Source organism: Peromyscus maniculatus, chromosome 8 (genome assembly GCF_049852395.1).
Source record: "Peromyscus maniculatus bairdii isolate BWxNUB_F1_BW_parent chromosome 8, HU_Pman_BW_mat_3.1, whole genome shotgun sequence".
In the NCBI taxonomy this organism is placed as follows: Eukaryota; Metazoa; Chordata; class Mammalia; order Rodentia; family Cricetidae; genus Peromyscus; species Peromyscus maniculatus.
The window spans coordinates 109,324,921-109,336,671 of record NC_134859.1 but is presented as its reverse complement, the minus strand read 5'-3'; the positions used below and the strand labels follow the sequence as shown (position 1 = coordinate 109,336,671).

The window sequence follows — 11,751 nt, the reverse complement described above, 5'->3', positions numbered from 1 at the left end:
CGGCTGTTGCCCCGGGTTTAGCGGCTCTCGTGCCCCTCCTGGGTCCGCGGCGGCCTGGCCCAATGGCGCCTCAGCGGAGGGGACCACCTAGAGTTCCCGAGGGAAGTAGTGCAGCCGAGCGCCGGCGCGCGAACAGGTAGCGAGGACCGTAGGAGGCCGCGCGTAATAGCGGGCGGCGCCTGACTGGTGTCGTGTGGGTGTGACCATTCCGGGGGCGGAGTCTGACGGGGGTGGGGCGTGGCCATGATCGCGGTGTCTGGTGGTAGAGTGGGGCGTGGCCATCCCAGGGGTGGGGCGTGGTCATGACAAGACGGGGCGTCTGACCCGACGTATAGGTGTGACTGTGACTGGCTCAGCTCCTGGCAGAGGTATGGGATGGGACTTGCCCTATTGCGATGTGATCGGGTGTGACTTGGAGAGCTTGGAAGTAATGTAGGCGTGGAGTGTCTGGGGGCGTGGCTTGGGGGTATTCTGCTGCAAACTTCCTATGGTGAGATGTCCATGTGGCTGCCCACCGAGGAACTCTGCACAAAGGTCGTGCCCACAGGGAGCTTTTTCCTCGGAGTCGGTGTGCATTCAGAGATCTGAGCAGGTTTTTCTTACTAGGGGGCATTTCTGGGCCTTTATGACTCCTTTCTGTGTATACATGACCCACCTCCCTGCTGGTTACCTCATCCCAGCCTTTCAAACCTCACGTCAGCCTTTCAAACCTCACCTGTCCAAAACTGGCCTTGTTGGTCTCTGTCAAACCCACACCTGAATCCAAAGGATGGCGCCTTTGGGGACAGGGACCTAGCTCTTGACAATTCTGCGTGTATTTCAAGACCTATGGCCCGTGAGACCTTTCCTGGACAGCAGAGCTCAGATATACACACAGCTATGTAGAGACACAGACACAGCTCATCAAGACCACACAGACCAGGGTCATAGAGACATCTTAACTCATGCATCATTTCTGACATGCTTCTGTACTCTTTCTGGCCTCAGATTTATGATTTAAATGGATTTGATTCATGTAAGTTGGTTTAAGTACACATGTATTCTTGTAGGGACACATGCTTGGGGTGGGGTAATCATATAGGGATGCATAAGTGTGATTAGAGACTCACATTCCATGGCAATCCTCCAACTAGAAACTCTATGGGCTGGACAGGAAGTGCCTGTAGTCAACTTATGTTTTGTCCATTAAAGCACATGTTCAGCCCTGTCCCATCAGAGAAGACAGAGTCACATACTGCCTGAGAAGCTCCTCTGAGGGGTGGTGCGTGTTGGGCGTCCTAATAAGCTGGGTGGGTTGTGGATTGAGGTAGGCCCCTGTTTCCCATCAGCAAGAGTACCTGCAATATCTCAAGATTGATGGGGGTCCATCCACCTTGATCAGAGGTCAATATAGGCACAGCTCAAGGCTGGTGGCATCCAGTGTGAACATCTTGTGATTTTGATTGGCATGCTTAGTATGATAGCTGCATCCAGTGGTTATGTTTTCTATTCTCAGCACCAAGAAGGACCGGCTGCCTCAGGAGGCACAGAGGTCATGGCTAAGGACTGTGGTCTTTGGAGTTGGCCTTGCTCTGATCACATTCCTGTTCTGGAGTCGTCTGGGGATGGATGATGATGTTGCTGAAGTCTTGGCCCATCGTGGTGAGGTCCTGGAAGGCAGGTTCATTGAGGTTCCCTGCTCTGAGGACTATGATGGTCACCGGAGATTTGAAGGTATGTGCCACAGGCTTCTCAAGAAAGAGTAACTAACTGGTAGGAAAAAAAAAAAATATGTGCGCGTGCACACACACACACACACACACACACACACACACACACACACAACGTGACAGAAATTCAACATTGCTTTTTGCTACAACTGGAATCAGTTGAAAATGGTATATTTGGACAGAGACAAACTTTCCCATCTAGCTAGGCAAGCCCACACTGGTTTGGAGAGTAAAGATGTTTCAGGGTCAGTCTCCAATGCCACTCCAATGTAGACAGCATCTTAGCAAGCTTCTGTGTCTAGAGGCTGCATGCAGCTGAGTAACAGGGTTAGGAAGGTGAGAAAGGGTCAGAAAGATGGCTTGGCAGATAAAAATATATAATAACAAGCCAGATGACCTGAGTTCAATATCCTGAACCCATGTGGTAGAAGAGAAGCAGCTCCCATAAGTAGTTGAGTAAATAGAACCATCTCTGACCTCTACACACGTCATGTGTTCACACACATAAAATAATGAATGTAAAAGCAAGTTCTAGGAAGATGAGGTTGATAAGTGAGAAACCAAAAAGGTGATAAGGAATGCCCAGAAAATGTGATAAGAATGTTATCCCAAGTCACAGCTCTGCAGCTCCACTGATGGCACTGAGGGAGGAACAGCCAGGTTGGAGCCCTAGGGAAATAGAGGAGGAGCCACAGGGTGCTAAGAACAGTCAGCACCCTGGAGAGCATGCACCCTTGGGCTGGGTGGATGGGGTGGGGTGCAGGCCTTGGGCTGCTGTTTTCCTGAACATTCCGTACCACCCAGATACATTCTATTTCTGAAATGTAGCATTTGGGCATTGTAGGCAGGACTTTTCTTTCCTATCTGCCAGTTTCCAAATAACCAACACAGAGACTTAATATTAAATATAAATGCTTGGTCGATAGATTAGGCTTGTTACTAGCTAACTCTTATAAGTTAAATTAATCTATTTCTATTAATCTATGTGTTGCCACACGCTCGTGGCTTTACCTGTCCTCCAGCATGTCTTGCTCCTTCTGCCTCTCCTGGTGACTCCCCTGACTCCATCCTTCTTCTTCCTAGTGTCCTTAGTCTGGTTTTTCCTAACCTTATCCTGTCCGGCTATTGACCAGTCAGCTTCTTTATTAAACCAATCACAGTGTAATTTACACAATATACAGAGGATTATTCCACAGTAGGGCCTGGCTGTAAATAAACCAAAAGGATGGTGTAGTTGTTTTTTGTTTTTGTTTTTTTTTAACGTTTTGCTTTTTGGGGGACTGCCACCCAGCTCCAAATAAATACATGAAGACTTATTCTTACTTTTGAATGCCTGGCCTTGGCTTGGCTTATTTCTAACCATTTTTCTTTCTTTCTTTTTTAAAATAATTTATTTATTTGTATTTTATGTGTTGGTGTTTTGCCTGAATGTATGTCTGTGTAAGGGTGTGGGATCCCCTGAAACAGGAGTTAGACAGTTGTGAGCTGCCATGTGGGTGCTGGGAATTGAACCTGGGTCCTCTGCAAGAGCAGTCAGTTTTCTTAACTGCTGAGCCATCTCTCCAGCCCCCTAACCATTTTTCTTAACAATTAACGTTTTTCTTCTTCTGCATTTTGCCTCTGGGCTTTCACCTTTCTCTATTTTATATACCTTGCTTTCCTTCTTACTCCGTGGCTGACCGTGTGCTGGGTGACTGGTCCCTGGTTTCCTCCTCAACTCCTCTTTCTCTCTCTCCTTTTCCTTTCTGTGGGGCGTTTACCCACCAACCCCACAGTTCCCCAGAGTTTTCTTGAGTGTGAGCAACAGGAAATATTAGATAGAAGAATTTATTGTGGAGAATCTTGCAGAGATAAACAGATAGAAAATAAAGGATAGCTTCGAGAGGCCTACAACCTTTTCCAACGGGCCCGGACTGTCTCTGCCCCAGGTTATTTATAGAGACGCCAAGGGGTGGAGCAAAAGACCTCCTCCCCCAGCACAGCCAAGTGCAGACCATCTCAGACACCTGCACTCAGGCCTGTGGACCTAATCATCCTCTATGCAGACCTGCTGGGTAAAGCCACAAGGAACCCGAAAACAGCCTCCCACAGGTCCCCCTTTCTTTTCTTTTTCTTTTTTTTTTTTTTGGTTTTTCGAGACAGGGTTTCTCTGTGTAGCTTTGCGCCTTTCCTGGAACTAACTTGGTAGTCCAGGCTGGCCTTGAACTCACAGAGATCCGCCTGGCTCTGCCTCCTGAGTGCTGGGATTAAAGGCGTGCACCACCACTGCCCGGCCCCCCGTTTCTTAATATATAAAAAATAACTATTAATGGCTTACAGCAATCTCTGTAGCTGTTACACCTCCCATTATGGGAGTAGAGGATAAAGATGGCATTTCTTTTTTGAATTAGGTCCAAGGTGACTACAGCAGTCTTAGCTGCCTCAAGCCCTATCTAAACCAAAAACTCTTAAGGCAACTACAAACTTAAAGAATCCCTTAGCTTCATCATTACCATTAACAGGTTAACATAAATATTGCTACACATAGTCACAATTCTCCCAATCTTACAACACCAAGCAAACTCTTAACAGAACCATTTGAATTAGCATATATGGTGCTATATATAGTTAACAATTTTCTCCATCTTACAACTTTAACTCAATCATTTGAATTGTCTTGCTAACAGAGGAAAAACTTCGATGTATTCACAAACTTAAATATTTCCTTAACTCCACAAAACCAGGGTGCATTAATACCAATAAGTTAAACATAATTTCTGCAAACATAATTCAACCTTAATTCACATAACCCCTCCTTTTCTTTATAATTTTTTAAACAAAATCTCAACCTAGTTAGAAAAAACCCAAACTTATACAATTCTTACAAACCCATTTTGAAAAGCAATGTTCTCAATCTAACCATTAATACTTAAAAAACTTTTAGCAAAACATCCAAAAGCAGGTTCTTAATAAAACTCTTTACATTTTAAAAGTAGTCTCTTAGTATATACCCCATTTGCATTTCTTACTAACAAAACATGACATTAATCCACTGAAACAATTTTTGAAATTAGAATAAGGAATATTAACCTCTCCCTTTTCTTTATAATTTCTTAAGCAAAATCTCAAGCCTAGTTAGAAAACCCAAACTTTTCCATTTAAACAGTTCCATTTGTAACACAAAACCAGTTCTGCACGGAATTCCATTTTTACATAAACAGTTCCACAAAACAATTGCATTTTTAACACAGAATACATGAATCACCAGCATATATGGATACATAAAACTGCATCTTGAATCAAGGTAGAAACAATAAATTTCTTCATTTAAACAGTTCCATTTTTAACCCAATTACAGCAAACAGTTCCTAGGTCATTACTATAAGTAAACTCAAAATTGTCCCATTGCAATGGAATCTCTATTGTTCATTTCATTTCTTAAGTCCCAAAATTCAAATGATAAATTCTGATACTAGCCTTCCAAATATGAAGAAATCCATAACCAAAATCTTTTTATAGTTTTATCTAATTTTAAGTTCAAAAAGTTCAAACAAGAAATAAATTCTGGTATCAGGCTTTCACTTCCAAATATGAAGAGACGTTTTTCAACCAAAACTTTTTACAGTTAACAATTTTAGTTCAAACAAGCGTCTCTGCAACTTTTGTTCTCACAGGCAGAGACCTTTTTAGGTACAGTAGTATTCTAAACCGCACTGTTTTTGATGTTAGCTCAGGTTTTTCTGTGTTGCGTTGATTTTCTACGGATCTCAGCTGCGGATGCCTTGTGCTGGTTCTGGCGTCCACCATTCTTAGCTTCTTAGCAGCTTCTGGAGCTTTTGAAACCATTCAGATTGCCTACTTTGCAGTCTACTAGGACACTACCTTCTGTGTCTCAGATTCTTTTACCATATACATTAAGCATAGATTCTCACTCAATATTTACACTTTCATAAATTCACATATAACACGTGCTTAAGCATAAACTCACTCAACATTTACACATTTTTACAAACTCACATATAACATATTAACATCTACTTATTTATACTCTTTAAGGAAACTATAGAACTACTTTAGCAAATATATTTCTTATTCTTATATACTTTTTATATTCATTCCATCTTATTTCTTATTTAAACTTATATTTACAACTAGCATCTTACAAACTTATTACTACATGTCTTAAGACTACCTTAGATATTTCTTGCAAGCTTATATTCTTTTTTTTTTTTTTTTTTGGTTTTTCGAGACAGGGTTTCTCTGTGTAGCTTTGCGCCTTTCCTGGAGCTCACTTGGTAGCCCAGGCTGGCCTCGAACTCACAGAGATCCGCCTGCCTCTGCCTCCCGAGTGCTGGGATTAAAGGCGTGCGCCACCAACGCCCGGCGCAAGCTTATATTCTTAAAGGAACTCTATTTTACAAACTTATATAGGGCCTACCATTAGCCTATATCTAATTTAGCAAACACTCAAAGATTTCTTAACACAGAGATCTAACAAGAGAATAATTTCTACAAACTCACATATCTTATTTTCATCTTTTTCTACTTCTTACTCGTAATTATCATCACTATCTCTATTAGACTCTTAACTAGACAAGAAGTTAGAAAATTGAAGTGTTTTTCTTTTCTGTCTAGTTGCCTTACTTTTTTTCTACATGATCTTACACTTCTAAGTTTTTCCTACACTATATTACTACCCTATACCTTATACTTATTTTTCACAGATAGAAATTGAGAAAAGGGATAGAAGATAAAAAATTTTGACAGAAGAGAATTTTGCGCTGCAGCATCGGACATCCTTCCAGTCTGCTTTCCTTTTCTCTTGAGGATAAAACCCCTGCCCCTCAATTTTATATATATATTATATATATTTTCCATAACACTGGCATGCCTTTCCACTGGCAGGCCTGACCCACACTTTCACCAAAAACTCTGTAATAAAACTATTATTTTCCTTTATCTTTAGTCCCTATTACTTTGTCTTTAGTCCCTGTTCATTTATCTTTAGTCCCCCCTTTTTAGTCCCTCCTTTTTTTCTTTAGTCCCCCCTTTTTTTTCTTTTTTCTTTAGTCCCTGTTCATGCGCCATTCTGTGGGGCATTTACCCACCAACCCCACAGGTCCCCAGAGTTTTCTTGAGTGTGAGCAACAGGAAATATTAGATAGAAGGATTTATTGTGGAGAATCTTGCAGAGATAAACAGAAAATAAAGGATAGCCTCAAGAGGCCTGCAACCTTTTCCAAGGGCCCGACTGTCTCTGCCCCAGGTTATTTATAGAGACGCCAAGGGATGGAGCAAAAGACCTCCTCCCCCAGCACAGCCAAGTGCAGACCATCTCAGACACCTGCACTCAGGCCTGTGGACCTAATCATCCTCTATGCAGACCTGCTGGGTAAAGCCACAAGGAACTCGAAAAGGGCTCCCACACCTTTTTTTTCTTCTCCTTTTTTTTTTTCTTCCAAGACAGGGTTTCTCTGTGTAGCTTTGGAGCCTGTCCTGGATCTCGATCTGTAGACTAGGCTGGCCTCGAACTCACAGAGATCTGCCTGACGCTGCCTCCCAAGTGCTGGGATTAAAGGTGTGCACCACTGCCACCCGGCCATCCCTTCATTCTTTATTTATTCTCTCTGCCTGCAAGCCCTGCCTATCCCTATCCTGGCTAGCTGTTGGCCATTCAGCTCTTTATTAAACCATCAGGTGTTTTGGGAATGCAAAGTAACAGTTTTATAGAATTAAACAAATACAATGTAAAAGAATGCAACACATCTTTGCATCATTAAACAAATATTCCACAGTATAAACAAATGTAACACATCTTAAACTAATATTCCACAACAGGATGGTTTACTTTTTATTCAAAATAATGTTTTGGACTCCAATGAAGAAAAGAATCTGTGTTCTTCCACAAAGGGGCACTGTTGTCATGCACAAGACTCAGCACTTAGCCACATGGGAGATGGCAGGGAAGCACTTTGTGGACTGGGTGGCCAAGGACAAAGGTTCATCATTATTTTCCTCTTCAGCAGTCAGTAAAATAAACATGTTCCTGTTGTGTTGGATGATCTGTCCTAGGATTTTTTCCTTCAAACATCTTAATTTATAACACACACACACACACACACACACACACACACACACAAACTATAGATGGCAGTTTCCCAGCCAGAGTTTGCATATCTTGCAGGAAGATTCCCCAGAGTCTACAGTCCCATTTCATCAGTAAGAGCGTTACACAGCTCACTTGGGCCAAGGGAACTGACCACCCTTTGCTGCCGGAATACAGGAACTGGTTGTTTGCTGAGCTTGCCTCTGATGCTCTACTCCATCCTGGCCATCTCTCCCACAACCCTGAACCCCATCGCACTCACCCTCTCTGCATCTAAGCTGCTTCTGACTTCCTTCCTCTCAGTGTCTGCATGACACCAAGGTGGAAGGAGATACAGAGATGAGTATGGCAGGCAGGTGCTGTGGTCCTGGGGAGGGATAGTGATCAGAATAACGGGTTCAGCTTGGGTTGTGCCAGAACTTTCCAATGAGTATTTAAGAGTCTTCAAACCAGCAAGGAAGATAAGGAATGTTGCCAAGCTGTTAATGTGCTAGCATAGGCCTGTAATTTCAGAACTAGGAGACTGAGTCATGAAGTTCTTAAATTTTGAGGCAGCCTCAACTACATAGTGAGACCATATATCCAACAAACAAGACAAAGCAAAACCAAAATGTCAGTGCAATGCCTGGAGGCTTCCTTGTTTTCCCAGGATTTGGGAACAATGACTGGTGTTAGAATCAGCCTATCCAGTGTAGGTATGTGGGAAACCTAGGACACCTGGGGAGGAAGGGGTATGAGCTCTGAGGTTGTGCACAGGGCACAGTTCTGGTGAAAAGTTACCATTGCTTATCTGAAGTTGACTTTTAACTAGGTGTACTAGCCAAAGTGGCCCCCTAGTCATGGTGGAGGGCCTTGCCACCTCAACCATGATCTTGGGGTGGTGGCTTTGGTAGTCAGCATTTCCCATTGACTCTCACCCTCCAGGCTGTACTCCCAGGAAGTGTGGCAGAGGTGTCACTGACATGGTGATTACCAGGGAGGAGGCGGAGCAGATTCGCAGGTACTCATGCATCTCTGTACTTTGCTTAGGGCATCCATGGGTATAGCAGTGAATGGGGAGTGAGCCAGGGCAGCAACAGAGTAGAGAGAACTCTTATAGTTCCGTGGATCATGACCAAGGCTTTTGGGGGTGAGAGGGCAGGCTCCCTGTTTCCTGCTTCATTTGAGGAAATGCTGTGATCTTAGCAATGTTTTTGCTGATTGAGTAGTCTAGAGCCCAGCCTCCCCTCCAGGAAGCTTACTATGCTATGGAAACAAGGCCTCCAGCCTCAGCTGACAATCACTAGATAATATTTCACTTCTCTGTGGTTCATGAATGCTAGCTCAGAAGCAGCTGGTGCTGGAGTTTTCTTTGTGAGGATTTTAAAAACAAGATCTTAAAAAGAAGGATTTAGTTTTCTGACTAGCTGTTTGGACTCAACATGTGGCCCTTCATTTGGCCCTTGAGTCCCATTCTCCTCCATCCTCATGCTGGCCCTGCTACAATGCCCAGCAGGGAGTCTGTTCTCTGTCTCCTTCTCCCCACCCTCATCCTATATCTCTGCCATACCTGAGTATTATTAATGCTTTACTGAGGGGTGAGTGTTCCCATCAAAGTTCTTCAGTAAGGTAGTCCTCTTACTGGCATGGTTCTTATACAGTCTGAGCTGTGATTACCAAAATCTCCATCAACCTGGAACCTGTCAGGTCACAGACAAACGAAGAGGTACCTTTGCTATGGTCAGAAATTAGGCCAGTGGTTTCCAAGCAGGCCATGTGTCAGTAGCAAGAGGATGATGTATCCTCATCTTTGAAAGCTACAGTTTTGAGTTTCCATCATAAATGTTAAACTGGCAGAACCTATAAACAAGGCGCTATTACACTGATTGATGTTTTGCCTATATACTTTATGGATAATGCTGTCAACCAAATTCTGACTTAAAGGTATTTTCTCACCCACAGAATAGCAGAGAAGGGACTCTCTCTAGGCGGATCAGATGGAGGGGTGAGTTGACATGGTTCCTGTTCCCATTTTCTTGATACATTTTAAGTTTGCTCTCCTTGGAAGGGAAGGAGAAAGTGTTGGACACACAGGGTCCCCTCTGTTCCCCACCACAGGCAAGGGCTGGTATGTCCATGGTGTTTCTCAGACAGTGGCTGGTGTTCCTTCCGCCTACTGAGCATAAAATAAATCCCTCTTGGGGAGAGTGTGTGTTAAGTCACACATGGCCACCTCTTCAGGCTGTCATAGGCTGCCTGTCTTCAGGTCACACTGGCACTTTAGACACTCTGGAGAGGGACAGGGAGGGCTGGGGAGGGGTGGGAGAAAGGGAGAGGGAACTGACAAAGGAGTCAGAAGCCTGGTAGCCAGGTGGTTGCTGGGAAAGGCAAAGCCCCTTAAGATGCTTAGATGGATCTCACTGCAAGAGTCCAGCAGAGGCCTGTCATCCTTTGCACAGGGTAGATCATACAAGGAATAGGATGGTGTGTCCACATGAAACCTATGATATAATTTGGAAATGGGATTTTTGTAGTTGTAATTAAGGGAAAGTCCTTATCAGGTTCCCCAAGTCCAAGCACAGGTGTCTGTCTAAGAGAGAGCCAAAGGAAAACTTAAAGAGAGGAGAAAGCCTATGTGTGGATGGATGGAGGTAGAAAGTGGGGTGATGTGGCTACAAACCAAAGAAAGCCAGTGGCCACAGATGCTGGAGGACAAGGAAGGACCATGCCCAAGAGCTTAGGCCACAAACCAGGGAGTGCCCCCAAGCCACCTTGATTCTAGACTTCTGGCCTCAGAGGTAGGAGAATGAACTTGTACAGCTGGAAGTCCTCATTCTGTGTTAGTGCAGCCACAGGAATAAACTGGGCTAGCCACACCTCTGCAAATGGACAGGTGGACAGTGGTCACTGGGACCTTGGTATTGGTGTGGGTTCTCACTTGATTTCTACTTAGTGTGAGGAAATATCTGAGCATGGGTTTCTCTCTGTGTGTATTTTGGCAATTGCTTTGCATTGTAGTCTGTGGTCAGCGCAAATCAAGTCTGCAGAGCTAATGTCTTTGGGAAAGTTGACTTTTAGACTTCGCTCTAATTTCAAAGTATTTCTGTAATTGCCCTACTTCACCCATGACTCTCTCTTTAGAGTTCTGAAAATGGAATTCCTTTTATGTTGTTCAGTTTCGCTCAGGGAGATATTTGCTAAAAGGTCAGTGAGTGACCTTTCTCTTACTCCTTCAGCATTTCCTTGAAGGTCACCATAAATAGGCTTAATACCTTTAAGTTCAGTAAACATTGAGTAAGCCCATGTTGTGTTCACACCTTAGCTAAGTAACTGTGAGAATAAGGAAAGGGGCCTGGTGTCTGTTACTACTGGCTATGCATGGGGTAAAATGGTCCATGTTGGTGACTACTTTCCTCCTGGGATGCAGGGAAAGACTCAGAGGTGGGAGGTGAGGATCAGAAAACATTTCTTAAATGTTACTGATGTGTAGTTCCATATAAACAGTTTAACTGGGAGCCCCAAGAACATGCCCACATGCATTTGTGGCCAGCATACACAGAAAAACCCAAAGCTATCACAGGGATAGGCCAGCAGGTTTGGCACATCCATGCAGTGGGATAGCCTAAGTGCTTAGCTGGGATAAACAACATGAGTTATGCTAAAGGAAAGAGCATATCACAGGATCTATCTGCCATTCCTCCACCTCAACAGGACACAACTAGCTTCCTAAGAAAGTAGATCTTCAGGTAGGTGTCCAGGATGGGCTGGCAGAGAGCAGAGAGGGATCACAAAAGGGTGTAGCTGGTGTACATGTGGAAGTGTACACTTATGCAGAAACTAGTCACATTGCACACTTCACACAGACAGAATCGTGTGGTAATTTTTACCTTGACAGACCTAGTGGAGGGAAGGAAAGCGGGAGTCAATAGGGTGGACTGTGACTCACCATAATTCCCAGATGTGTCTAGGGACTGTTTC

At 43.9% G+C, this 11,751-nt stretch overlaps 1 protein-coding gene across 4 annotated transcripts in view; it reads left to right on the top strand.

The window, feature by feature from the left end:
• Position 1: 1 nt before the first annotated feature.
• The window catches only part of Ogfod3 (2-oxoglutarate and iron dependent oxygenase domain containing 3), a 36,379-nt gene continuing 24,629 nt past the window's right edge, over positions 2 to 11,751 (top strand). For 2 of the 4 annotated variants that reach the window (XM_006987632.4, XM_042283230.2), the window contains exons 1-4: positions 2 to 136; positions 1,496 to 1,713; positions 8,719 to 8,794; positions 9,736 to 9,778. In XM_006987632.4, coding sequence (XP_006987694.1) covers positions 63 to 136; positions 1,496 to 1,713; positions 8,719 to 8,794; positions 9,736 to 9,778 — 411 coding nt within the window. In that variant the 5' untranslated portion in view covers positions 2 to 62. Of the gene's footprint in view, positions 137 to 164; positions 369 to 1,495; positions 1,714 to 8,718; positions 8,795 to 9,735; positions 9,779 to 11,751 lie in introns of those variants that run through there. The other 2 variants (XM_076543961.1, XM_042283231.2) reach the window with 2 other exon arrangements.